Source organism: Pempheris klunzingeri, chromosome 21 (genome assembly GCF_042242105.1).
Source record: "Pempheris klunzingeri isolate RE-2024b chromosome 21, fPemKlu1.hap1, whole genome shotgun sequence".
Classification (NCBI taxonomy): domain Eukaryota; kingdom Metazoa; phylum Chordata; class Actinopteri; order Acropomatiformes; family Pempheridae; genus Pempheris; species Pempheris klunzingeri.
Genome location: NC_092032.1, coordinates 12,322,053 through 12,348,680, shown reverse-complemented (window position 1 = coordinate 12,348,680; position 26,628 = coordinate 12,322,053). Strand labels below are relative to the sequence as shown.

The window sequence follows — 26,628 nt, the reverse complement described above, 5'->3', positions numbered from 1 at the left end:
ACTAGATGGCACTTGAACTCATCGCTAACTTTTCTTAAAAAAAAAAAAAACAACAGTGGGAGAAACAATGAAAAGTGGATTTTAAACTAAGTTGGCACATCTGCAGATGAAAATTACACGGCAAATTATGCTTTCACTATAAAACAAAACCATTTAATCATAGTGTGAAGAGTTATTTGCAGACTACTCACCACACATGAATATCCCAAGATTGTACAGATGCACCAGACACCAGTCAAATTTCATAAGCTTTTATTTACATGCAATAGTGCTCCAGCATGTGCAACCACAGAATGGTTACACTTATAAGGGGAGTGTAGATTCAGGATCTCCTTCATTTTGATTGCGGATGTCTCTGGCAAAGACTAATACTTATGCACCAACCTGTGAGGAAGGAATAATACTGGCACACCTGTCACAGCGCCCTCACCTGGCGGTCATTTGGTAACCAGCAAATGAGTAAACACAGAAGTGGTTGCAGTATAAAGTTGAGCTTATCAATGACTGAGTTTAAGATATTTTTCCAGAATCTCTCCCATTCAGTGATTTAAAAAAATAACAAAATCAAAAAATAAATAACTATACAATATATAATCTCTTGTACACTACTGAAACAGAATGATTTATGTTGCATACACTTGTTAATAGTTTGTTAATGATGAAGAATGCATAATACATTTGTGTTATTGCTATACAAAATGACGGACAGTTGTGTTTTGAAAAACTAAACAACATTGAAGCACCTCATTATTACAGCATCTGTCTGGTTTGGATGGTCCCTTTGTTTCTGTCGTACATAAAGCTAAGTACCTAAGGTCCGAACATTTCGGGTGAGGGAGGGGGGCATCTGTGAGGAATGATACGAGAAGTGAGGAGGGTCTAGACACGAAGTGCTGAAGTGAGAGGAATCCCCTCTAGGTTTAAAAAGGTCCCCTGACTGATCTTCTTCAAATGAGGAATAATTTCTCAAATGTATTTCCCTCCCCAGGAAATGCAGACAACATCACAACATGGTACTCCTCTTCTCCATGATGTAGTGAAGGCGGGGTAGTGTGGTGAATAGAGTCTTTTTCAATATGAAAATAACCTTATATACAGTATAATCAGACACGTATGTACAAAAGCATAAATATATAAATATCTGATACAAAAATAAATATTTTCTCTTGTTTTCTTCTGTTTAACAGTCTCTTATGCATCTGTTGTGTTGGCTGCCCCTTCGTCCTCAGGGGGCGCTTCATTTGGGAGGATGTTCACTTCCTGTATTGCTGTATCCTGGGATTGTGGTGTTGTGGCTGCTGAGGATGATGTGGTGAAAATCCCTTCATCGTCTAGAGAGAGAAGAGGGAAGGATGCTGACTCTGCGGACAGGAGGAGGGAAAGAAGTGGTCAGGAAAAGGTAAAGCTGATCTTACGATGTTTCAAGGATGCGGATTCTACAGTTTTAAAAAAAGAGAGATAAATGCGTCAAATTTTTCAAAATCTTGTGTCTCAGCCAAAATTAAAATGTCAGCTTGAACATGGTAGTTCATTCCTGAACTTGGAATCAATATGTGTCGCAAAACAATCTCAATTCAGCAGAGGGAAATATCTAAATCTTTTAACCAAAACAGGGGATCCGACCTCCCCCAATAAACATTTGCTGATAAACTGAATACTTTTTAAATTTCTAAAAAAAGCTATAGGTAAGTGGTGGATAATGGGCTGAGATTATTTTTCCACATATGACATATTTATCTATTAAAATATTACTAATAATGAAGGGATCCAAACGTACTGTGAGCGATGCCATCCTCCGCTTCACTTCCACCACAGAAGCTGCCATCACCTCCCAGTTCCCGTGAACTGCGGTGCTGATGGGGAGAGTCGAGGAGCTGAAGAGTGGAGTCATCAGGAGAACAGCAACTCTGTTCATGATGATCTGAACCACTAAGGAAGAAAAAAACAAAGTTCTTTTTAAGGCTGAAACTTATAATGTCCAGTACCAGGCTACAAAATGTCAGAACAGCAAACATTTTTTTTCCCCAGAGTCCAGGGTGAAAATTGTTTTTTCACAGTTTGGGTTTGGTGTGTTTTTACGCCTCAGTTCTACTTTTCTTCAATTTTACATGCAAAACGGCAAAAATTGTGTATTGGGCTGTGAGCTCTGCCAAAATACAGGTGGCCTAAAGCTCAATACTATTTCCGGAAGCATGCAGTGTAGACAGGCGGAGGACTGAAGCTGCTAACATGCTATCACATGGGTCTGTATTTTATTTACAGTGATATAAGGATACATTTAAAAACGTATGATATAATATATGAATTTAGATTTTCTGCTAATTAATTTGTCTACCTTGAGGATTAGTTTATGCATACCCATTAGTTGATTATTTAGGGATTATTTGATAATGTCCCTCCAGCACAAACTCATGTCTTTATATGTAAATGTACCTGGTGGAGTAGTGATAAACAGGCAGGTGTCCATTTGACACCGTCTGTGGCAACAACGTGTCACACTCCATATCACAGTCAGCTTCCTCCTGCAAAACACAAGCACATTTAGATATTATATTCAACACTGCTAGACTTTCATAACATGCACAGACCTTCAGTATATTGAACAGTGTTTTTTTTTTTTTTACCTGCTGCAGCACTGGGAGGCAGTGTGTGGGGTGGTGAGGTTTGCCGTTCGGAGTGTATTCTCCATTCGCAGGGTAAACGCCATGCGGAGCCGCCATGTGGCCGTCCAGTGGGCAGCGGCCGACCAGGGCAAGTCCCTGAAGGGGGACCATGGTGTACTGGCACGACGACACAGGGGTAGCCACGGCAGGAAAACACAAGTCGGATGTTTGCTCTGAAACGAAAAGAGAATTACACAGATGTAGAGGCAAATGCTTTAACGACCTCAAAGACTTGAGGAGCCGCGAGGGGGACTCACTCTGTTTGGCCCAGGCCCTCCAAAGGCAGAAAGGGATGAAGGCGACAATGATGAAGACGAAGGCTCCCAGGACGATACCAACTATGAGGTAAGGGAGGTCGCCGGGCCGAGGCACGAGCCCGCTGGAGTGTCCCAACCCACTGTCTGGGGTCTCTGTGGGAACAAGCCGAGGAGGATTAGGACGAGCTGAGGGGACAAAAAGTGGAGAAATTTGTTAATTTGTTGCTGCTTACAGATACATCGACATTAGCCTGAAAGGAAAGTGTGAGTATGTGTCACAACCAAGAAAAATGACCTCACCTTTCGTTTCAAGGATCACCACGTTGCCGAATTCACTCTCTCCCTTCTCATTGAAGCTCTGCATCTTGATGTCGTAGGCGGTCTCGGGTTGGAGGTCAGTGATTGAATGCCAGTATCTGTCTCCTTCCACCACATCCTTCTTATAGTCACTGTCATTATCGCTGTCTGTCGGCCGGTAGTAGATGTAGAAGCCATAGATGGGCGTATTGTTTACAGGAGTGTACTGTTGAGAGGGAGATAAATCATGTTATAATGTTCTGCGCTGTGAAAAAATTATTTTTAATAATAATAATACATTTTATTTATAATGCACTTTACATTTGACAGTGCAGATCTCAAAGTGCTACAATTAAAACATACATCATTTTTAGAATGACAAATAGTAAAAAAAAACCTGATCTTCCAGTCACTCACCGTCCATTTGAGAATGATGGTCGTCTCATTGATGGCTTCATTGTAGGTGATGTAGGGTCCATCAACAGGGCGCTCATGGGTTCTCCCACCCACCACTGTGTACGCCTTCGAAGGGGCACTGGGAGGGCTGGAACCAATTACATTCACCGCCACGACACGAAACTTATAAGACGTACCTAGAGGGAGAGGGATAACTGTTAGTAATCTGTCTCTGGGGGCTACAAACTGCCTGGAATAAAGCTCTGTACTGTGCTGACTAATGATGTTTGTTTTCACATTACTTTCTGTTTTCCTTGTCAGAGTGATTGCGATTCGGTTATGGATTTGATTGATGGCAGCAATTACAGAAATGACTAACAACACTCATTAATGCTGATAAATTTACAGGCCGTGGGAATGTAATTATGCAGGACATCATCACAGTAATTATATGGTACAACATCCTACTTCTCCCCCCGCCACAATTCCACCAAGACAAATAAAAACTGCTGTGAATAATAACAACACTGTTTGAAGTGCGTGTGAAGACGGCCGACCTTTCTCCAGGCCCGTGATCTCCACAGAGAGCCGCGACGGGGGGATGTTTTCCACCGCTGTCACCCAGTCCTCTCCTGCCTTCTTCACCTTCTTGTACTCCACCCGAAACGACTGGATGGGGAAGCCGCGGTTACCGCGAGGAATCCAAGTCACGTACGCTGACGTTTCTGTTGCCGTAGAGACCGTGGGCTTGTCGGGGGCTTCAGGAGCTGCAGAGGAAGAGCAACGGCGTCAGATAAAGGACAAGAACAGACACTCGCTCCCAGATAACACTTTGCAACTATGACAGTGAAGGCAAGACACACTGCATGCAGCACTTACTGAGAGCTCATCCTTCAGAGACAGAAAAGAGAAAGAGATTGAGAAATGTCCATGTTAGTCAAGAGGAGAATTGTTACAAGTGTTATTACAAGTGTTATACTTGTTATTTAAGTACAAATGATTGTTATAATTAGTATAGTTAATAGGAGGAGGAGTTTGCCAGTGAGGAGGGATACTTACGAGAGAGGCTTGGCGAAGGAACAGCAGGAGTTTTCGGTGGGTCACTGGGCCCTTTGCGACCTGAAGACAGAAAAACACAAACAGATGGAGTTGAAATTAAATAACTGCCTTTTGAGCCATGCAACATTTTGATTAAAATCTTCAAGTTAAAAACAATGTTTGAACAAGGCTAAGAGTCTACAGCTGTGCTAGCAGCTCTGTGGGCCTGTACTTAGCAGTGCTTTCAGCTACATGCTAACATCAGCATGCTAACAGGCCCACAATTGTTAACACTTCCTAGCACGCTGATATTTAGCATGTCCAGCCTAGTTTTATAGGCATTAAGTAGGAAGTAGTAACTTAATTTTGTCCAATACTACATATAAATACTATAAAACATCAAGGGATCACCAATGTGACTAATTCATCCTGAGGGGATAAGAATGTTTATACTAAATTTCATAGCAATCTACCCAAAAGTTGTTGAGATCACTCAAAACCACAAACATGCACCTAGAGGAAACATCACAGGATAACCAAAGTCTGTATGGTTTATCCTCTGGGGATGGTGAATGTCTGTACTGAATTTATTGGTGATCCAAATAAAACATGTTGAGATATTTCAGTTAAAACCAAAGTGCTTGGCTGACCCGAATCCCTATAGCCGCGATGCTAACATGGCAAAAGATGTGTGTACATTTTTGACACAATCTATGACTCTGACTGTTGTACCTTTGCCAGTTCTGAAGGTCATCATAGCAGGTTGTCCCAAACCTGCACAGTTTTTGGCAGCCATCTCCACCTCATACAGGCTGTCTGGCTGCAGTTTGGCAAGTATCAGCTTGTGGAGCGAGCCTGAGATGCTGCTGGAGGTCCATTCTACTAGAGGGACTCCCACCTGACAGAGAGAGACAGAGGGGTGAGTCACTGACAAAGACGGTGTACATGTTTGAGATATTTTCACTTTTTCACTGAGAATGCAGTGAAATGATTGTATTACCTTTCTGTATTTGACCATATATTCAAGCACAGGGGCTCCTCGCTCATGCCGCGGCCTCCAGGTGAGTTCGTAGTAGTCAGCTTTGCCCGTGCGTGGCTGACTGAGAATGATGGGGGCATCTGCGGGTAGGATCTGTCCTGGCAGCTCAGAACAGTCAAGAGGCAGCATGGCACCCGTGGCCCCAGGCCTCACAGGCGGCTGCTCTCTCAGCACCTTATCTGGGCTGAGTGGCCGATAAATCGAGGGCAGCCTCCCCCTGGAAGAAATCCCTACAAAGAAAAGATCTAATGAAATCTAAAGGCAGTGAAATAAAACATTCAAATCAGGGACAGATCAGGACCAGCCATCTGACGTACCGGTTGATACTGTGATGAGGCGAGCGGAGGCCTGTGAGCTGCCCACACCGTTCTCTGCCATGCATTGGTACAGCCCATCATCCTGAGGGCCCACGTTGAAGACGCGCAGCGCCCGCGAGGTCAGGCGGTGGCGAGGAGATGGAGCGAGGGGACGGGCGTTGTAAAGCCAGATCACTGAGGGAGTGGGTTTACCACGGGCCTGGCAGGTGAAGCGCACCGTCTCTCCGTATACGACCTCCTGCTGCTGCAGCTCCACTGTCACCTGAGGGGGCTCTGCAGGAGAGGACACAAAGTCAGGCTCAGCTTACTGGTAGCTTGAACGTTTCTGTGCACGTAGGTGTGTGCTTGGCTGCAACGGACGATTATTTTCATTAATGCAACTGAAAATTACCATTAATTTGTAAATTACAAATATTTTAATAACAGAATTACAGATAGGTCATTTTCTCTGGGAAGAATTAATTAATTCATTAGTTAAATTAATTTTAAAATTAATTTTGCCTGCAAATTGTGAGGATTTTCTGCTATTCTGTGTTTATATAATTGTAAACTCAGTATATTTGTGTTGTGAACTGTCCCTTAAACAAAACAGCAATTAAATTAGGCTTAAAAATAAATTACGCAGTTAATCAATTAATGCAGAAAATCCAGATTCAATCAATCAATAATGAAAGTAACCTTTAGTTGCCATAAGTATCATATTCATTGACCTGCAGATGGTAAAAGTTTTAAAGAGTAAAAAATACCCATTACAATTTCGCACGGTCCAAGATGAGCTTGTTTAGTGATTGAAAGAAGCAGAAAAAGCTGCTGAAAACAATGTGTTTCAACTCTTTTGCTTGATGAACAAATAATCGTCCTGCGTTGATGTATACTATGTTTGTATCGTTGTATATGTACTATAAGGGCATCTCAATGGTTGTACCTGTTTAAATGAAGGTTAAATCAAACAAAAAAAAACAATCAATTATCAAAATGGTTTAACCGCTAACAATGTCTCACTTGTATGGGCATGTGTGTGCGAGTAAAATCATAATCATGCACGCGTGTGTATGTAGGCTGTATGATGGGGGGTATGTAGAGCCTGGCAGGCGGGGCCACGCTAGCTAGTTGATGGTTGGCTGCTTGTGAATCAGTGAAAGACAGAGCTCATTACAGCCACAGCAGCTCTCTGGCTTTAATTAGAGCCAGCTGCAGGGAGACAAGCCCACAACACACACACACACACACACACACACACACACAGAAAATCACTATAAAAACAGTCATCCATAACCTAGACATTCTCAATCAAGTCCTGCTACAGAATAGAGAGCTCTGTCTCCACAAACTATTTCTTACACAACACTGCCCGGCCTTACATGCTCCTCACACACGCCTGCGTGCACACATGCAGACCCTTGTCTTCTTTGTCCGCCAAACAGGAGTCGGTCTAATATTAAATCCATCACACACACAAAGCTGTATGAAAAGCCTTTACAGGAATTGGCATTGAACAAATTAGTTCAATATATTTATAAAAGACAAACAAAACAAATCACGTAAAAGCCCAGAACAGCCGACACGTCAGCAGACACACAACACACTACAAGTACTCTCCTTCACTCCACTCCAGTTTACTCACCAAACACTTGTACGTCATAGAGCACCGTTGCAGAGCTGGCTGAGCCGATGCCGTTGTCCGCTCGGCAAACGTACGTGCCCGAGTCGGCCTCGCCCACTGCGTCAATCAGCAGGTTGCTGAGCAGGAAGCGGGTGTTGTTATGAGAACGCAGGTCCTTCCCATCTTTCGCCCATAGGACCTGAGGAGTGGGGATGCCACTGGCCACACACTCCAGCACCAGCCGCTGGCCTTTGGTCACCATGATGGAGCGAGACGCCGGCGGGTAAATGATGCGAGCTGCTTCTGAGGTGGAGCCTGGAGGAGATGAGGACGGTCAGGGAATAAATACTTTGTCAATGTGATGTGAAAAAGCCTGTGCACATTCTCCCACCCTTCTCGATTTCTCTAAACTGCTTGTAGGTGAGTTGTGGCTGAAATTACATCCTGAATAAAAAAGGTTTTAAATCACGGTGTGAAATCTAAATCATCTGTCTTTGAAGGTGCAAAAGCATGAATAGTGCACATCGTCACCTGAGACTAAATGTGTCCCGGCAACATCAAATAATAAGAGTCACACAGAACTGAGACACATGTGCACCACGTGTGTCTCATTCAGCAACAGTTCCGAGCTCTCCAGTAACGTCTTTTCTGACCTACTTACTCACTGATAGTATTTCAGAATGACTTCATTAACTTGTTTTTTCATTAGGATCAGCCAGGCTAATAAAAAACGTAACGTTCTGTCTCAACATCAGAGTGTCTGAGATGATGACTCACGGCGTATGCGCAGGCGGTCGGCAGAGATGGACGTTTTGACCTCCTGAGTGACGGGGTTGTAGGCAGCACACTTGTACGGCCCCTCATCGTCCTGCGTGGCGTTGGCTATCTGCAGGTTCCCTGAGGGCATGATGAGGTAGTTCCCTGCAGAGCAAAAACAACAAACCCATGAATCCATCACAGTGTATTCTTAGGTGGAGCTGTTGCTTTTGATGGGCTGAGGACAAAGGGTCAAAGGTCATATAATATGCGCGGGGAAATGGTGGCATTCTCTTGAGGCTTTGCTAAAGCAGCTGGTGTGCAATAAAGAATGATAATTACATAAGAGTAAAAATAAGGGTTAAAATTAAAAGATAAAGAATTGTGAATATATGTATTACTTGTATCAAAATGTTCAAGTGTAGCTAAGCCTGCTGTGTCGGGCCATTTCTGCAGTTGTTAGTGAGAACTATCCAATACAAATACAATAAAGTACAGTGAGATTCACACGCAACAGCGTAAGTTCTGGTTCTACATACTTATTTTCAAACTTAAAAGCAGGAGGATAAGCAAGTTGAACACGAGCACGACTGAGACAAAGCCGACCAGAGAAGTCAAGTCCATACTGTGAAACTGTGTAACCGGAGTACTACGAGCCATTCCAGCGCATGTTTGAACTGTCAGCAGAGACCACGAGGTGGCGCCCCAGAGTCCCACAGGGAGTCAGCGAATGTGGAATTCATTTCCTCACAGATAAGCTGCCGATATCAGTACCTACAGCTCCCAGGCATCATCAACATACCAGCCACAAACCACTGGAGCTTTTCTTCTCTTCCAGGCAACTTAGAAGTAAATAGTTTGAAAAATAAACAACTGCATTCCCATGTTTTAACATTCTCAAGATAATACCCTTATCACCGGTTTTATGATGGGAATGATAGCAGGATTATAGCATTCCGGTAAATTATGAAGATAATATGGGAATCAAGAAGGAAGTAGTTAGAGCTTATGGGAGATCCTAATGAACTGAAGCAGCTAAGTACCTTTGGATGTTTCCAGCCACTCCTGTTTGACACTGTAGCGGACCTGAGCCTTGGGCTGGCTTTCGGGGAGGTGACATTCAATAACAGCAGTGTTGCCTTCGTCGACCTCAATCTCCTGCTGGTCGTCCGGCTCGAAGTCCCGCAGCTCTGAAAAAACACACACGGGCAAGGGAAAAGTCAGTCCCGTCACATGGCTGCAACACAGTTCAGCACTCTGTCATCATCTTAATACGCAGAGTAAATCACATCTAGCTGCGCATGTATACAGTCAGTCCTCGGCTTTAGAGAAAGAAAACCACAATATGCTGAGAAATAATCAGCTCTAAAATAACTGTGCTGCTTCCATATTGGGTGTCTTTCACATCAGCCTGTCCCCATTGTATTGTTCCTACAACGTCTCCAATGCACCGTCTCTTTGAAAGAGAAACCTCCTCTACGGCTATTTAGCAATTTCCACCCACTGCGAGTCTTAACATGATCTGTTTTAAGTCACAAGAATCTTATAAAAGAGGAACTCTGGCAAATTTTTCTGTTTTACTCATTCCATGTCCCTTTGGATAAGTCCAAAACCTAAAAGTGGTGTCTGTTACATTCGAGTAGGTGTCATTAATCCTGTCAAACATTATATCAGGACTGGAGCCGGTTCAGATTCTGTGGGAAATGGGGGAGTGGGATTACTGGGGCCATGTGCTGCAACTGTGTCCTGCAGACACGCAGTCTGCACAGCACAGACACTCATGAGACCTCTGACCTCCTAAACCCCCAGCCAGAGCAGCCCAGAGGCCTGGCCACGGGGTCAAAGGTGAGAGGTGTCTGTCCTATAGAGTTTCAAAGAAAGATACCCAGTTTGGGGCTTGGAAGGAAACAGCAAAACTGCGCTCTTAAGAGGCTGAATAAAAAAGAAAAACCCACAAAAATCTTAGCAGGGGGGATGCTGCTATTTTATAGATTTGAAGCATAGCGCAATTAAAATGAGTGAGAAAAGAAAAAGAGGGAAGGGAACAGCTCAGAAGGGGGAAAACTAAGTAACAACTGGAGAAATGTGTCATGAAGGAGTCCAGAAGTGAAATGAAAGATAAATAAAACTACTCCAGGAACGTAATTAAACGTCTACCAGCCTTTGTTGATTTATTCTTAACAAACACAGCCTCTCTCCATTCTTTCCAGAGGTGCTATAACTGGTGTGTTTTTCTTGGACCAGACGCTCTCTCTGGCAAGACAGCCGAGCTGGTGGTATATACAGTCAGCTGACGAGACTTTGTATACAGCTCTAATTCAATAAGAAAAGTTTAGTTAAGGCCAGGGTATCTACTGATAGGGACATCACAGTGATTTACTCAAAGCGCTGAACAAACACCCTCACTGCAGGCAGCTGATTTATTCACCATGCACGTTGGAACTGTCCCTCTGTCCGTGTCTGGGGGACCTTTAATGGGAGAAAAGGGGAATATCAAGGTCCACACGCACTCACTCACGCACGCACGCTCACGCTCACACACACACACACACACACTCACTCACTCACTCACACGCACACACACACACCTCCATCTCTGCTCTTATTCTGAAAGATGAGAATCCCAGCCAGGACATGTCAAGCTAAGTGGTGTGTGTGTTGGGGAGTGGAAGCCTTTAAGAGAGGCCGTGTGGCGCTCCATTTGCTAAATCAATCAGGTGCTGCTTTTACAGCCCCCCCTCTAGCTCCCCCCACCCCCTCCATCTCCCTCATCTCCCCAACCCACCTTCCTCCTCCTGCCTGCTTCTCCCAAATTCCTCCAATTACACCTTTAACCCCCTCCAGAACTCTACCGTCCCGCATTCTTCACAGGAAGAACCCCGCATACGTGCCTCTCAGGTGTGTGTGCATGCGTGTTCTTCTGTGTTTGTGTGTGTGTGTGTGTGTGTGTGTGTGTGTGTGTGTGTGTGTGTGTGCATGCGTGTTCTTCTGTGTGTGTTTGTGCGTGTGTGTGTGTGTGTGCGCGCATCCTACAGGGACGGAGGATTGATGGTATTCATAAAGTGAAGCAGACCTCCCACACCAGGGCTGCTTGGCAAACTTAAATATTTCTTGAGAGACAGTGCATTCATCATCTTTATGTGTAGCAGTTGGAGGCCTGTGTGTGTGTGTGTGTGTGTGTGTGTGTGTGTGTGTGTGTGTGTGTGTCTGAATTAACACGTTTGTGCAACGTGTTGTGCGTTCACGTTGTGCAGATACATGTCTGTTTTCTGCAGCAGAAAGGGGAGGATGATTGTCTGCACAAGAATTCAAGCAGGGAGCTTTTAACTTATGCCAAAAAAGCACAGACTCTTTAGAGCCGGATAGCGAGGAGGGTCTGGAACCAACCTATCCTGATCACAAAAAACATGTGCGTACAACTAAGAGGGCTCACATGGAAAGGCAGGCACGTACACAATCCCTGTGGAGCAATTCCTTAGGCGGTTCGGGGGTGGCCATGGAGAGACCGTTATTAAATTAGAGAAGTTTTAAGGGGAGGCGGGGCGAACATCTGGCTCCACATGTGGTTATCTCAACACGATTCATCTACTATTGGAACTATCAATAACTTTTACTGCCTTTGTACATGCTCTTCAGAACAGAGAGGAAAAACAAAAAAAAAAACATGAGGTGGAGATATCAAAAGAGGAGGGAAAGCTAAAGATAATGAATGGAGGGAAGAGGAGAGAAAGTGACAGGGTGAAGAGTGAAAAATGTGCAGAGGAAGAGAGATGTGTACGTGTAAGGTTATGGAGGGCTTCAGGGAGACAGAGAATATGTGACATCACGTCTCATCTTGTGTGAGGATCTTGTCTCGACTGGCCTGAAACAATTCCAGTTTCTCCAGCTATGGCAACCTCATACATCACATCACTACACGTAAAACAATACAGTCAACAGCACCCTTTTTTTTTTTACTAATGGTGTGTTTTAGTCAGGCATACACCCATATCCTCTGTCCACCCCCTCATACACACAACACCCTTATCTCCTCCCAGCCCTCTAACCAATTACAGGGCCATAATTTCTGGTGAGCCCTGCTGTCGGGCCCTGTGGAGAGGAATGTGGTGTTGTGGGGAGCAGAGGGGCCGATGCAAGCAGGGGGCCCCCAGACTGAGCCCTGGTCCCCTCTTCCCTGCTCTGCCCGGCCCCTGGCCCCCAGGTCCCCTCCATTCCTCCGGCTCAGGTTACACATCTTCAGGCCCCCTCTCAGTCCCATGACGCATATCAAATATAACACCACACAGTCAGACCAGCACCGGCACTAAAAACGGCACTGAGAATAATTCACTTTAACTCCATTAGATTAATATGACACTGCATAAAAGCAGCTGTTATCTAGTTATATAGAATAAATACTGACAGACTGTCACAATCAGTTATTTGTGACAGTTGCACACCAGGATGAGAACTGTAGTCGGACCTTTGTGAGGAACCACAGCAGTGGAAAAATACAAGGTTTACAGTGTTGTATTGGTGAGGATTTTAAGCAAACAAATACCACCCCTTCACTGTTTTTGTTCGCCTAGAAGAAAATTAAGTCAAAGACGTTCTTTGGATACTCTGACTAACCAAAAAAGGGGCCAAAAGGGGCCCGTGTGTTTGTGTTTATTTGTCCCAGCTTTGTGTGGGAGGCTACTCACTGGCAGCGGTGACGTTAGCTGGCACACTAGCCAGGGCTCCTGCGCCGGTGCTGGCCACACACTGGTATCTGCCCACAGTCAGGTTGGACAGCGTGGGGATGAACAGGCTGTTGGGCCCTAGCACCACACCGAAATCTCCGTCCGCAAACTCTTGGCCGTTGAGGCGCCAGCTGATGTTGGCGGCAGCGGGTCGGGCGCTGCAACGCAGCGTCACGCTGCCTCCCAGCTTCTGCACCACGGACATGGGCTCCTCAGTGAACGCTGGCACCTCGTCTGAAGAAGAGACCATAAAAAGCAGTCAGAAGCTAATTAAAACTATTTTTTAATTCATACAAGTTGGCATACAAAGACATTTCCCACTGACCACATGTCAAAGAGTGTAGCCAGAAGCGTAATGACAATTAATTAGAGCTGCAACTTGCAATGTGCAACATCAGACCAAGAAAAGCTGCAAATCTCACAGTTGAGAGCCTGGAACCATCAAATGTTTGCCATTTTTGCTTAAAAAATTATTAATGAATTATCAAAAAATTAACTTTCTGATTGACTAATTAATCAATTGGCTATGTCGTTGTAGCTCTACGTACAATACTTCTCTTCTAATTCCCTTCACCCACAGTGGCTATTAGGGCTCATGCAGACTGCCCACTTCTTCACTTAATTTCAAATAAACTGCTGTTGCTGCTGCCAGACACATACAACACCTCCCTCTCTGAGCCAGAATATTTTGTACCTGGCAAGACTTGTTCTCCACCAGGTGTTTGGAAAAAGTAATGTGAAGGCATTCATGAAGTGAGCACAGAGCAAGTCAGTAGTGTGCATTTCAAAACAGTGACTGAAAGCACAAAAAATGGAAACTTTCCTACTTTTATATCGGCAGATTGTCACTTTAGGACCCAGTTTTTCATCACTTCAGTGTGTCTACTCACCGGGGAGAGAGGTGGCGCTCTGCAGGCAGCATAGTAGTACTGCGCCCAGAGCGCACAACACTGGAGCCCTTCTCTTTTTCATCCACGGAGTCCAGTCTCGCTTTCCAGACATCTTCCATACACTACCCCCTGAAACACACACAAGCAGAAGGTCAGAGGGTCATTTACAAATAGGTACATTTAAAACACACACACACACAAAGACAGAGATGCGTAGAACACAAAGCCACCAAAATTCCACATGGAAACACACATCTTCCATCTAAACAGTCAATCTTGATTCATACATAAGCTGCTCTCTATTCCTATCTTATATACACACACGTACACAAACAGGCAGCCATTAACGAAACACAACCCAGGCGAGGCGGTGCACTCTGCAGTACCCTCAGCAGCCAAACTCCAGACACAAATAAAGCCTTTCTTTTCTGTCAGCCCCCATCTCACCGCTGACCCCATCTCCTCCGCCTGTACCCGCAGCCACGCAGCCTGCGTTCATCAAAGGGGCGCCCTCATTCTGCGGGCCGTAACCTGACCCCCCTACCTTCCCGCTCAGGTGTAACCGATACAGGTAGAGAGGGTCCAGGAGGAGGAAGGAGGGAAGGAGCGGGGAGGGAAAGGAGAGGAGAAGGGAAAACACACAGGCTGCATTCAGGAGTTGGGACAAAGAACAACTAATGAGAGGCAGGACGGGGAGAGGGGTGGGGGGGGAAATATATATCACAGCGGTGAGGAGTGTGTGCGAGATGGAGGAGAGGAGGGTTCTTTTATACCTCAGAGCAGTACGCATCAGGAGGAAAATGGAGAAGACGGTGGTAATGGTCAGTCTATTAACAGTTAATGCAGAGAGGGGAGCTTTTCTCTCTCCCTTGTCGCCTGCTGCCAAGTTTCCCAAATTCTTTCCTGTCAGGTTAAACTAACAACTTCCCGTCAGGATGAGGAGGGTGGTCCTGCAAACCTGAATCTCTCATTCTCCCCTCTCTCCCCCTCTCTCCCCCTCATACATGTTGCTGAACATGCACATACTCGGCGACATAAACTGTCCTGAGTGGATGAAGTAACAATGGAAGTGCACAACTTTCTCATACATATTTATCCTGATCTTATTATGGCAAGGGGATGATTAATGAAGCCAAGAGACTTGGGACTACACACGCACACATCCACACGTAAGGGGCCAAAGCAGGACAGTAAGAGAATGGAAACTCTTACAGTGCACCTTCATCATCTAATGGCAGCAGTGAAATGTTTAGCCGCCTGACACATTTATTGAAAATGAGCAAAGCAGCAGGCTGATGGAAAAACAGCAGTTAACTACGCCAACTGTCACACAAGGCCACACATTACTCCGCTACATTTTAACTGCATAATATGAACGTGTGTAAACAGTGTTAGATGGTTAATTCTCACAACACGAACAGCGATGACAAACTACTCTCCAACTTTGCCCAAAATCAGAGCAGAGCTGTAATGATTCCTTGATTAATCACTTAGTGAAACAACAGTTGTCTTATTCATTTTTTTTTTTTGCCACTCGGAGGCAACACTGACATCACCTTTTAGGGTGAGGTGGCCAGCTTATTAGCAAACAATTGCTTATTTAAACAGCAACACTAGCATTCATTTGGAGTCATGTTTCTGTCCACTCAATAAATAAAATTTATTAATTTTTATTTTTTGGGTTTCGCCGACTCCTCAGGGAACATCTAGATATATAGCTGCTACGTGCTCCACTATATTCACCAGCTAATCACTGACTGTGTGTCTGTCTTTTAGTGCTGAACAGGTTGTTTTTTAGAGCCATTTGGCTGAAAAAAGCTGACAAGCGAAACTAATGTACAGTACAGCTGCAGGCCCAAAAACAAAGCTTTAACACAAGAAAACGCTCTGTGAAGCTGAGGGGACCCACAGAGTTGGGTGATGATTATCTGTTTGCCACTATGAGTACCCCCTTTCACACACAAGAAGTCAGGTAAATATACTAAAAAAGAAAAATTGGCTTACTTTATCTCCTCAAATTTGCTGATTTTCACATTTCACATTATTGTAAATTGATTGTCTTTGGTTTTGGATCACAAAATAGGCAATTTGAGGATGTCACTGTGTACTGAGAATTTGTAAACTGCATTTTCGGTGTTTTCAATGTTGGAAATAGTCTCAAGTTGCAGCCCCTACATACATGTACAGGTTAATTTACTCACTCGTCCACTCTGAGTGGCCCATCAGTAGTGGGCTCACTCAGTAAACAAACAGCAAGCTACTGTGGAACCAGGAGTGAGCAAAGCTGAATGCCTGTGGCTTCTGTGGCCGGTCGCTGTATGGACACAACCCGGGACAGCTGCCCATAAAAGACACATACAACTGTATCGAGCACCTGTCCCAGCTGTGAGAGTCACTAACCGTAAACCGCACCAGTCAATCTGCCAACTGGACACACATTACTCTTACCTGTCCAACGTCTGCCTCTCACGCATAAATAAAAGCAGTGACAGTGAGACAGGAGGCGAGACAGAAACAGAGATAGAGTTTTGTTATAATAGTGGGGTGAGAAGGTCCCTCGTACATCATCACTCCCTAAAAACAGCCTTACTCCTTTGAGCCTGTCTGTCTGTCTGATTCATTAGTCAGCTGGGTCATGTGTTTGCTTAGCGGATACCCTGCCTCGAGATGAAACACTGGCCTGACATCTATGTCCAACTTTTTCCATCCATCCTTCCCAGAGAAGTCACAGACAGAGAGGGAGAAGAGCCTCCTACGCATCAGCGCTGCTGATAAAAACCAGAACATACACACAGACAGCTCCACTAAATCAGGAAACGAGAGAATGCATGTGTGTTAATGTGTTTCTGCGACTGTTTTGTTTCAGCTCCACCAGTGGGGAACAATGCTGCATGGCAAAACACTTTGTGGGAGCAGCTTTGTGGTATTAAAACATACTTCAGTGACAGTGCAGTGACGAGAACTGTGTGAACTGCTAATACCTGCCAGGTCCAGTGCAGGAGTATGATTACAGGAGAGTTAAACTATTTCTGCAGTCACTACTACTGTGAGACTTGAAAGCAGGCAAGCAAGCAAGGAGGTAAGTTTTATATTCTGACTTGGTAAAATCCTGGGATAATAAAAAGAAAATTACATACATAAATCAGCTGTAGGTAGGGCTGTGTGTCAAACCTCAATACTATTATGGTACCAACCGAAATGTCTGTGGCTGCACAAAGTTGGCAGGGGATTCTTAGTCTTGGTTACTTCTTCTGTAATCAAATAATTACTAATACTACTAGTTTATACTAGTTTTGCCAACTTTAGACTGTATTTTGTAGTTTAGTAAGTTTCTTTGTTTTAACACTCTTATATTTGTTGAAGTATGGTATTCAATAAAGTCTTGTTTTCTTATCAGTGCCAATTAACTCATGCGCAGTAGTGGCACATGTAAATTTCAAAGGACATCCATCCCCTGCAACAGGTGTGGCATGAATCAGTTAACACCATCATTAAGTGGCAAGATGTTGGCCACATTAAATACAGTTTCTTTGCCAATGTCATTATAAGGAATCAGTGTATACCCCCCATCAGTTAAATTTAGTTTTTATTGCCACAACAATCCTTGACCTCACATAAAAATTAAGCTCCATGCAGCGCGGTATGAAGTTTGTTATTGGCAGCTATCCCAAGCTGAAATATGCTAAAACAAGTAAAGAAAAAGTTGGACTGCATCCCTACCATTCATCTTGACTTGTATTTTAGCTGTGAAGATTTGTTGGCGTGACTTCGACTTGCCCTCAAGGATGTAACACTTGACTTGGGCACGTAAACCCTGTGACTTGACTTGGACCCAACTCAAAGGACTTGAATACAGGTGGGTGCACCAATGTGTGGTGTGTGTGTATCACGGAGAGGACTAGTAGAGTAGAGTTCCAGTTTGTGGCGGTGGTGTGCAGGCATGCATCATGAGTGTAGGTATGCGAGTGCCTTATATGTCGTTGTGGGAGAGTCACTTGACAGAAGTTCATTGTGAGCGTGCTAAGTAAAGACACCGGGGCCCCTGTTCTCCCGGGCCACTGCCAGTCCCATTGTCCCTCTGCCTCCGTGGATAAATTCATTTTGACAACCCTGCTAATTGGATAAAACCAGACTGGAGCCTCCTCCCTGAGCGTTCACATTCCATCTGCTTTCTGGCATGAAGAGGACACACAGGAGGGGAGTCGGCGATGAGGGGTAGCAGGGTAGTAACTCCTTCTGAGGAGCTGAGCTGTTGAATATTTATCACCTCCCTAAACTCCCCTCTTGCCCCCCTCCTCCCCCAGTTTTACGTCTTTTTACACCCCGTGCACCCCCCCTACCCCTCCCTCGAGGTTCTCCAAACACCACAAAGCCCCCCCTTTAGATAAACACATGCGGTGTCAAGTGTGAGGAGTGCCGGGGGTTCAACTGCCCCGCTCGGGCCCGGGGCCCACAATGCCATGCTGCATAGCTGCCATGCGGGAGGCCGGTTGCCCCTGGCGACGCTAACAGGCAGAACGCACCTTAATAGAGTGGAGAGTCATTGTAAAGCAGTGAGCCGGTGCAAGGACAAAGACCCCGTGGACCCCTGGAGAAAGGGGAGACGCTACTCTGAAGGGCCCAGGGAAGAGCTGATGGGCCCTGCTCAATGACCAAAGAGAAGGAGGGGGGGGCTCAATGACCAAGAGGTTTGAGAGTAGTGTGTAGAGAGTTTGGGGAGGCAGGGAAGGGGAGAGGGGGGTTCAATGCCTTTATGGATTGATGTGAGATGGGTGAAGGGGGTTTATGGAGGCAGTGAGTGTGGGGGGGTGAGGCGGGGGTGGAGAGGTTGACTGAGAACGCAGAACGGCTACTCAAATTAATAGAGAGGATGTCAACTGGCGGGCGAGCAGGAGGAGAGAGCAGGGCCTCGTCAATGAGAGGGTGTGTTTGAGGGAGCGCGTGTGAGAGCGTCGCTGAATGTCCCAACATATTTTCCCCTCACTCTGTCAATGTGTTTGCTGCTCTCTTGGCTTGGCCCGGGTTTGTGCTGAGTGGAGGAGGATGAGGAGGGTCCGGAGACTGCTTAACAAGCCAAAGACACACCCAGTTTACCATTAGTCCATCACACAGGGAAAGAGCAACAAGATGGAAACAATAGGAATAGGTGATCACAGAGAGGACTAAAACTGATGATTTTTTTTTTACATTGTTGGTTAATCTGTCTTAAGCGTTCAGCCAGTGACTTCTCCAAAAACAGTGAAAAATGACTCACCATGTCACCGAATCAAAAGGGTGACAGGTTTAGCCCATCAAATCGTCCAAAATCTAGGGTTGTAACTAATGATTATTTTCAGCTCTAATTTGATCTACAATGATGAAACAGAGAAAAATAGCAGATGCTCACATTTGACAAGATAAACCCTTCAGATGCATTGCTCAATAAATTATTTGAACGAGTTAATTTTTGTTGATCAACAAATCAGTTAATCCTTTCAGACAAGGGACGTTTTTTATCATTGGAGTTTTCTGTGTTGTGAATGCGATTTGTAGTTCGTTGCTGTATTATCAGTTTGTCATTGCTTGTTATTGACGAGAATAGATAGTGTATCTGCCATGTGTCACAAATAAAAAAAATATGCGCAAATACTGTGAGATCACATTGCTGGCTGCGTTTGTCACTGCCTCAAAGTACCACGGATAATATGAACTGAAGTGGAGAATCTCCGCACTTCTCTGTTGTACTTTACACAAGCAAAAACTTGGCAGGGAATAAATCTTAAATCTATTCCCATCTCCGCTACCCCGAGACCAGCTTTCAGAGCTCGGCCTTATCTTGGCAAGGAAGCCCAGCCCAACAGGTGGAGAGGGGGCCTGTCCAAATCCTCCACTCGAGACAACGCTCGTTCTCATGCCATAAAATTACACATCAAAAGCATCTAAGCATCCCTAACGAGGTTGAGAATTTACCCCCTCCTCCTTCATAACACACACACAAACACACACACGCTTCACAGAGTATTAACGAGCTATATGCCCGTCCAGCCCCCCCCCTTCAACCGACACTAACGAGCTACAGAGCGTCTCGAGGATTAACGAGAAGGATCTGGACAGGCCGCAGTGTAGAAGAGGGGGGCGTTCTAATCAATTAGGCACCGAAGCATTTGCATAATTTAGATAACGAAGCTGAATTAACCACGGAGAGCTAATTACTGTGCCATAGTGAACACACCCACCAGCATTCCTGTGCCTGGTGTGGGATGCCAACGTGGCCACCAGGGCCATGGGAACAGGATCGGATCATCATGACAAGTTTCAGCCTGATAGACGGAGCAAACGGGGATGTAGGTAACATTAGCCAATCAAATCGGAGGGAGGGGAGGGAAGGAGAGATGCCACAATGGATGAGAGGAATGAAAGAGAGAAGCAATGAAGAAGAGAGAGATGGATGATAGAAAGGACGAAGGAAGGACGCCAAGTGGATGGATGAAAAGGAAGGAAGGAAAGGAATTTTGGATAGACAGAAGAAAAAACAAAGAAAGATGAATGGATGGGAGAAAAAGAGGTAAATGAAGAATAAAGCGTGGATAGATGATAGAGGGAAAGCAGCAAAGAAGGAAATATGAATGGTGAATAGATAAATAACAAAGACCATATAATTTTTCTTTATGCAGTCTAAATAAAATCAAAGAGAGACTGAGCGAAAACTCTGTAGACATTTACTCTCATCATGCAGGGAAACATGCTGATGAACCAATTATTTAATCAGGAAAAAATACAAAACAGTGTCTGTTTACAGCTTCTCTAACCAGACTGCATAACAAAACAAGCTATTTAAAAAACATCCATATGCTAAAAATATACAGCATGTGTGCATCTTCAAACCAAAGTAAAAGGTGGACCATTTCTGAGCAGCTTTAGCACCAAGAGCCTCATACACACACAAGTATTCCCATACAGTAGTGACAAAACTAACTAATACCCAGGATTTTACAGTACTCATCACAAACACACACACGCACATGCAGTTACATATTTCTATACCCACAACCATTCTTTCCCTGCACACACACACACACACACTCGATGACACATAAGCAAGCAATCACACAAACTCCTATTACATGGTAAGAGTATACTCACAGAGGCACATAAATATGTAGACCTCAGGAAGTTTTTCCAACACCAAATGTCAACACGCAAAAAAACAGGCTACCACTTATCCCCAAGCCCGAGAGATAAACTGCATGCACGACACGGCGTTCACGCATGCTAATACACACTTTCATAGCTGTACATATATGCAGCTTTGCTCCTTGTGTGTTCCTGCGTCGTAGGGAGGGAAGGAGAGAGCGAGGGAGGAGGGACGTCAGGGGGTGAAAGGGGCCCCCCAACTCCTTTGGCAACTCATGCATCAGAGTGAATGGAACCAATTATAAATCAAGAGCAATTTCTCCCCATTATTCAGCAGGAACCAGGAGGGGGAAAAAGAGAGAGAGAGAGAGAGAGAGAGAGAGACTGGCCCTACAACTCTCAGTGGGAGACGAAGGAAGGAGGAGAAAAGCAGAGAGAGTGAAATATTATATGAAAAACAGATATGGGGAGGAATTAGGAAATTGAGATAAGGCAGAAAGAGAGAAAGGGGGACACGGAAAGAGGGATGAGGGAATGGAGAAAGGCCGTAAAGTAAAAGGAAACCATGAAGTTATAGGAAAAACAGATATGAGGGGGAATTAGAAAATGGAGCCGAGGCAGGAAATTAGACAGAAAGCGAGGCTGTGGGGCGTCAACTGTGTTCGAGATGGTGCAACCGACTTTGACTGCTTACTCCACGGTTGTAGAGTGAAAGCTGCTGGTCTGAAAGTGTTTCTTAAGAGGGGAAACAGCTGGAGGAGGCTCGTTTCAAAGAGGGCTCTCTGTGTCAGAAGCTGGATTTGTGTGTGAGAGAGATGTGGTAACGCAGAGCTACCATTTGTCCCGTCACTCAGAGCCACGGATGTGCATTATCCTAAAGGAGGAAAGCTCTGAAATATATAATAAAACCTCAAACAGACACACACACACACTTTGGACAGCAGACAGAGGAGTGCTGTCGATGGAAAATTCCAGTTGTGATAACCTGAGGGGCCCAATAACTAACTAATCTGGTGCCCAGTGATTTATTCTGTTGAATCATGTCTTCTCCTGCCAGTATGACATTCTTCAATGATGAGTTTTTCTCTCTCTAGGGCAACACTTAAAATCTGATTATTGGTTAAAGCCCTGGAACATCAGATTCCTTGACGTTTTTGTCTTTCTGGTGCCTTTATTGTTCTGTTCACACATGCTTGAGACAGGAATACATTACGCAGGGAATATTACAGCACGTAAAAGGAGTTATAGTGAGCAAGAACAAACTGGTAGACCTTGAAGAAGTCTAATGGAGCAAACCGAAATGAGACTGATTGAGAAAAAGAGTGGCTGAGGCCTAAAATGAACAGTCCCAGTCAGAGTGCGACCTCGTGCTTGTGTGTGAATGATCTATTAGAGCGTCTGGGTTGCTTTTGGCTCGTAATAACGCCCCCTAATCTTTGTCCAAATATCTGCTTTGCACACACAGGGCTATTTGTCTACACACACACACACACACTCACTGCTTTCTTACCCTAGTCTGGAGTTGATCAATGAGCTAACAGCACTCACACTGCACTCACAGTGTGTGTGTTTGTGTTTGCATGTGTGTGCAAAAGAGAGAGAGTGAGAGTATGGCTTGGGTAACTTCATTATCCAATCAAGGGCTTCTTAAATTTTGCTTTAAGTAGTGGAACAAATCAACTCAACTGGTTTAAAAGGCTTTGGATAATCCCTTAAAACAACGAACGAAAGCCTGATTATATTTATGATGCAGATATAAATCAGACGGGCATTCACATATAGTTTCCAAATATTTCGTGGAGAAACCTAAAAAAGAAAAAAGTTGCGCACTAATCTCTTTCCTCAGCCTTCACTCTCCTGTTTCCTATTTATCTTCATCCCTGCCTCAATAATCTCACTCTGTTTAATTAGCCTCTCCAACTCTCCATCAGAACTTTCTCCTTCACTATTCCCCTCTTTTTTTTTTACCTCACATTCCTCCTTCTCTCTCTTTCTGTGGTCCTGGCTGACAGCGAGGATCAGGAGGAGAGAGGCATGCAACCCCAGGGGAGGGGCCTGGAACCCGGCCACCTGCCGGTCCAGGTGTCCCTCTCTGGTTATCCGATGTCTGACTGGACACAGGAACCCTCCCAGGGGCACGAGGCCTGAGCCCGAGCCTCCAATCTGTCAGCGCTGGAGGACTAATGCACCGTATGTCAACAGGCCAATAATGTCCGGCTCTGGGAAATGAGGCGGCCTTATTTGGCGATGAGTTTGTTCTTTGCTAGTTTATGAAAAGTACACTGACAGAAATTTTTCTTGACGACATGATAACGTGTATACTAGCCTCTTCTTTCCCTTTTTTCTGTCCTGTAACACTGTAATCTCAAAACAACCACGCAGGTGAGGCCATCTGAGGACCACAATGACGAGCATATACATTCCTGGGCAAAGAGATAATCCTGATTGGACAGGAACTATCACTCACACACACATATGCTCAGAAAAGGCCCTCAGATTCTGCCTGCAGGCTGTTATGACTGCATGACTATACCCGCTGTCATAGAGATGAAAGCATGCCCTCAGGAAGGATTTTTTTCTCCTTTGTCAATTAACGCCAATGTTACACCCTCTACAATAACAATGCTGCTCTCCAGCTCTGCAGTCAAAACTCGGGAACTTTGGCTCACAAACACGAGCCCTGGTGGAACCACTGGCTGTTTGTAATCTCAAAATGCATCTTGAAATCCATCTGAAGACTTTGATTTACATCCAGATGCACAAGGCAAGAGACAGACAAGTTCAATCCTAACCTTCCACTTATATCTTCCATCATGGGTCAATATGGCACAAAGATATGAGTGCCAAACTCAGCTGCTATTGGCTGCACACTTAAATCCACACAGTAACTTTTCTTTTACAACCTATTACATATGAAGCTATGAAAAACTATCCACCAGCATCCGGACTAATAGTGGAAAAGTTTTTGTCTCCGCTACATGTCTGTTTGGCAGGTAACCAAGATCAATCACACGTAATATCAAATTGCAGCTTCATTGTAAAGGTCCAGTAAGACAAAAGAAATGGCTCCAAAATTCTGACTCACATCAGGCTCTGCGACCAAAAGACAATAAAGTTTGTTTTCTGTCCTAAACTAGAGTTCTCTTTCTCCTCCAGGTGTGCACATTTTCAGTGCCTAAAGTCAGCGACGTGCAGCTATTACACAGCTTTACATTTTCTCTACTTCCACGCAATAGCTGTTGTTTTTACATGGGGCTGCCAGAGTTCCCTTCACCGCAACGTCCTGCATAGGAGAAAAAACACGATTTTAAGATACTCCTTAAGGAGTGACTGTGATACTCAATAATGGATTGAAGTCTACGTTCACTGTAGTCTAAGACTTTCAGTATGAATTATAGTCTTCTGACACCTTCAAATTGCTTATTTGATGCAACAGTAATCTAAAAATCAGTAGATATTCAAGTTGTGTTGTGCATTTTTACATAGATTACTTAAAAGATTAGTAATAGTTGCTGGTTCATTTTCTTTTGCATTTCTGCATTAAAATGAAAACTAGGCAATAGCCATTGTTTCAGCCATGACCTGAAAGCATTTAAGCCTCATCAAAACATATCATTAGAACACCTCTACAGGGATGTGAAGAGTACATCGTGCTCATGCAGCGATGAACTTTGTTAGGCATTATCCTCTGTAGTTTGACTGTAAGATTTAAAATATCATAATTACAACCAACAGCTAGATTTTTTTGTGGAATATATGCAAGATCCTGTCACATTGATGATGAACTCCTGTAATTGTGGTTTTTCAGGCTCTAAATCAGTAATCAAGAGGGCAAAACAGTGTGAGAAACAGGCAGATAATCAGACTGGAATCAATTAGTCCAGCTTTGATCCACCCGACTGCCAGAGATGATCAACAACAACAACAAACCCTGCGACCAAACAACAAGAGGCTCCTTTTTACTGAGACCAATTAATTCCCTCATAAGCTGTGCGCCTAATTGGAGGAGGCCAGGCCATTCGTTTCGACTTTTAATCCAAGTGACATTGATTCAGCGGGAACAATCAGGCCCTCTTGTCTGATGCCATGTCTGCCACTGAAGCGCAGAGGTTCCTCCAACCGGGGCAGCGGAGGCTAAATGTAATCCAAACAACAAAACGACACCTGGGGTTGGAAACTTGAGCCCCTGCGGCTGTTCCTGCAGGGCCTCCTCCGTGTCCAATGCGGCGTGCCCCCCCCCCCCCCCCACTCCTCTGTCTCTGTACCCCCAAAGGTGAGCGACACCCCGGCCAACACTCATTAGGGTTAAGACAAACATTTTCTCATTAAATCAGACGTGAATGAGAGGATGGTGATACGAGGAGAGTCTCTGCTGCCAGAGAGGGAGGATGCTGCATTCCTGGCTGCGCTGAGCAGCTGTCACTTTATTGGAGGCTTTAATTAGGTTATTCTGACACCGGACTTTGGTGTGGGGGGGTGAGGGGGTGAGTGTGACTGCAGACATGCACTCAGGTAGCGCCGTTATGGCTCTCTGTATGCAAACAACACAATCTGCACAGGCCACTTTGTGCATTCACAGGACACTGCAGGAAATATGGGATGCAATTTAAATATATATACACAATAAAATCAATTAATCGGGAGGATCATTAAGTGATTAACTGGGCTGAATACATTCATTTGTGTTGCTCTGCTTGTGATGCTCACTGTTTCCAAACCCACCGCTACGCTGCTGCACTCCCCGATGATAATATGGGGGTAAATCTGGCAGAGCGCACCATGTCTGTTTTCTGTTACCCTATGGGAGCCACTATAGGCTGCGGCCTTCAAAACGCAGACGGATTTTCCCTAAAAAACACACACTTACGTCTAAAAAACACAGCTATGAATCCCTGCAACGTGTCACACATGGCTGATCCCTCTCAACATGCGTGTATCCTGCAGCAATAGTCCGCAGAAACAGGCAGAAAAGTGAGGAAAACTTTGGTAAAATATGGACGCAGAGCTCATCCAATCAACAACAGGCTAAGTCCGAAAGCAAAGTTGGCGTTTCTTATTAAAATCCATCTAAAACCGAGAGCCAGAGCGCACAACTCCATCCAAATAAAGGAGATCTGGGTTAGAGAAAGTTTGTAGCAAACTTAATGTGAACCAATAACCGGAGAAAAAACAAAACAAATGTGGCTATCAAAGTAGTGACCAGCGTGAAGTTGTAATCTAACCCCAAAATCACAACTTTCTCTGTAACCAAACTGAATTGAGTTGGTAAAAAAAACTTCCGTCAGGCTGCAAAAAGGCACCAAACTGGTACATTTATGTCAAACTTTGTACAACATGTTGATACGAGCCGTAACATCGCGAAAACATGGACCGCATGAAGGCAGAAAACTTACCCAAACTGCTTTATTTGATGCTCACACCTCGTTTAAACCGACCGATGATCTCTTCGCTTCTCGAGTTTTAGTCCAAAAAACTGCACTTTTTACTTCTCTTTTCCCTCTGAAGCCTCGCTGCTTTAGTAATTTACTGCGATGCCAC

The 26,628-nt window shown here is 44.6% G+C and overlaps 1 protein-coding gene across 2 annotated transcripts; it reads right to left on the bottom strand.

The window, feature by feature from the left end:
• Positions 1 to 235: 235 nt before the first annotated feature.
• boc (BOC cell adhesion associated, oncogene regulated) lies at positions 236 to 26,545 on the bottom strand. Of its 2 annotated transcripts, none has more exons than XM_070853276.1 (18): positions 26,484 to 26,545; positions 13,978 to 14,106; positions 13,049 to 13,321; positions 9,410 to 9,556; positions 8,388 to 8,531; positions 7,632 to 7,925; positions 6,008 to 6,280; positions 5,652 to 5,920; positions 5,384 to 5,549; positions 4,673 to 4,732; positions 4,171 to 4,380; positions 3,635 to 3,810; positions 3,221 to 3,443; positions 2,921 to 3,106; positions 2,625 to 2,836; positions 2,434 to 2,522; positions 1,778 to 1,929; positions 236 to 1,361 (listed from the first exon to the last, which is right to left on the bottom strand). In XM_070853276.1, exons 2-18 carry the CDS (start codon positions 14,087 to 14,089, stop codon positions 1,192 to 1,194), a joined length of 3,156 nt encoding a protein of 1,051 aa, XP_070709377.1. In that variant the 5' UTR covers positions 14,090 to 14,106; positions 26,484 to 26,545; the 3' UTR covers positions 236 to 1,191. The 2 variants fall into 2 exon arrangements, with proteins under 2 accessions (XP_070709377.1, XP_070709378.1); XM_070853277.1 differs by having other exon boundaries at positions 2,921 to 3,073.
• Between the last annotated feature and the right edge of the window lie 83 nt (positions 26,546 to 26,628).

Coding starts and splice junctions, on each gene's coding strand:
- boc (XM_070853276.1), bottom strand. CDS start 14,089: ATGTCTGGAAAGCGAGACTGGACTCCGTGGATGAAAAAGAGAAGGGCT. Junction 3,811..4,170: donor GATCACGGGCCTGGAGAAAG/GTCGGCCGTCTT, acceptor CTCTCCCTCTAG/GTACGTCTTATAAGTTTCGT. Junction 3,107..3,220: donor GGTGATCCTTGAAACGAAAG/GTGAGGTCATTT, acceptor TTGTCCCCTCAG/CTCGTCCTAATCCTCCTCGG.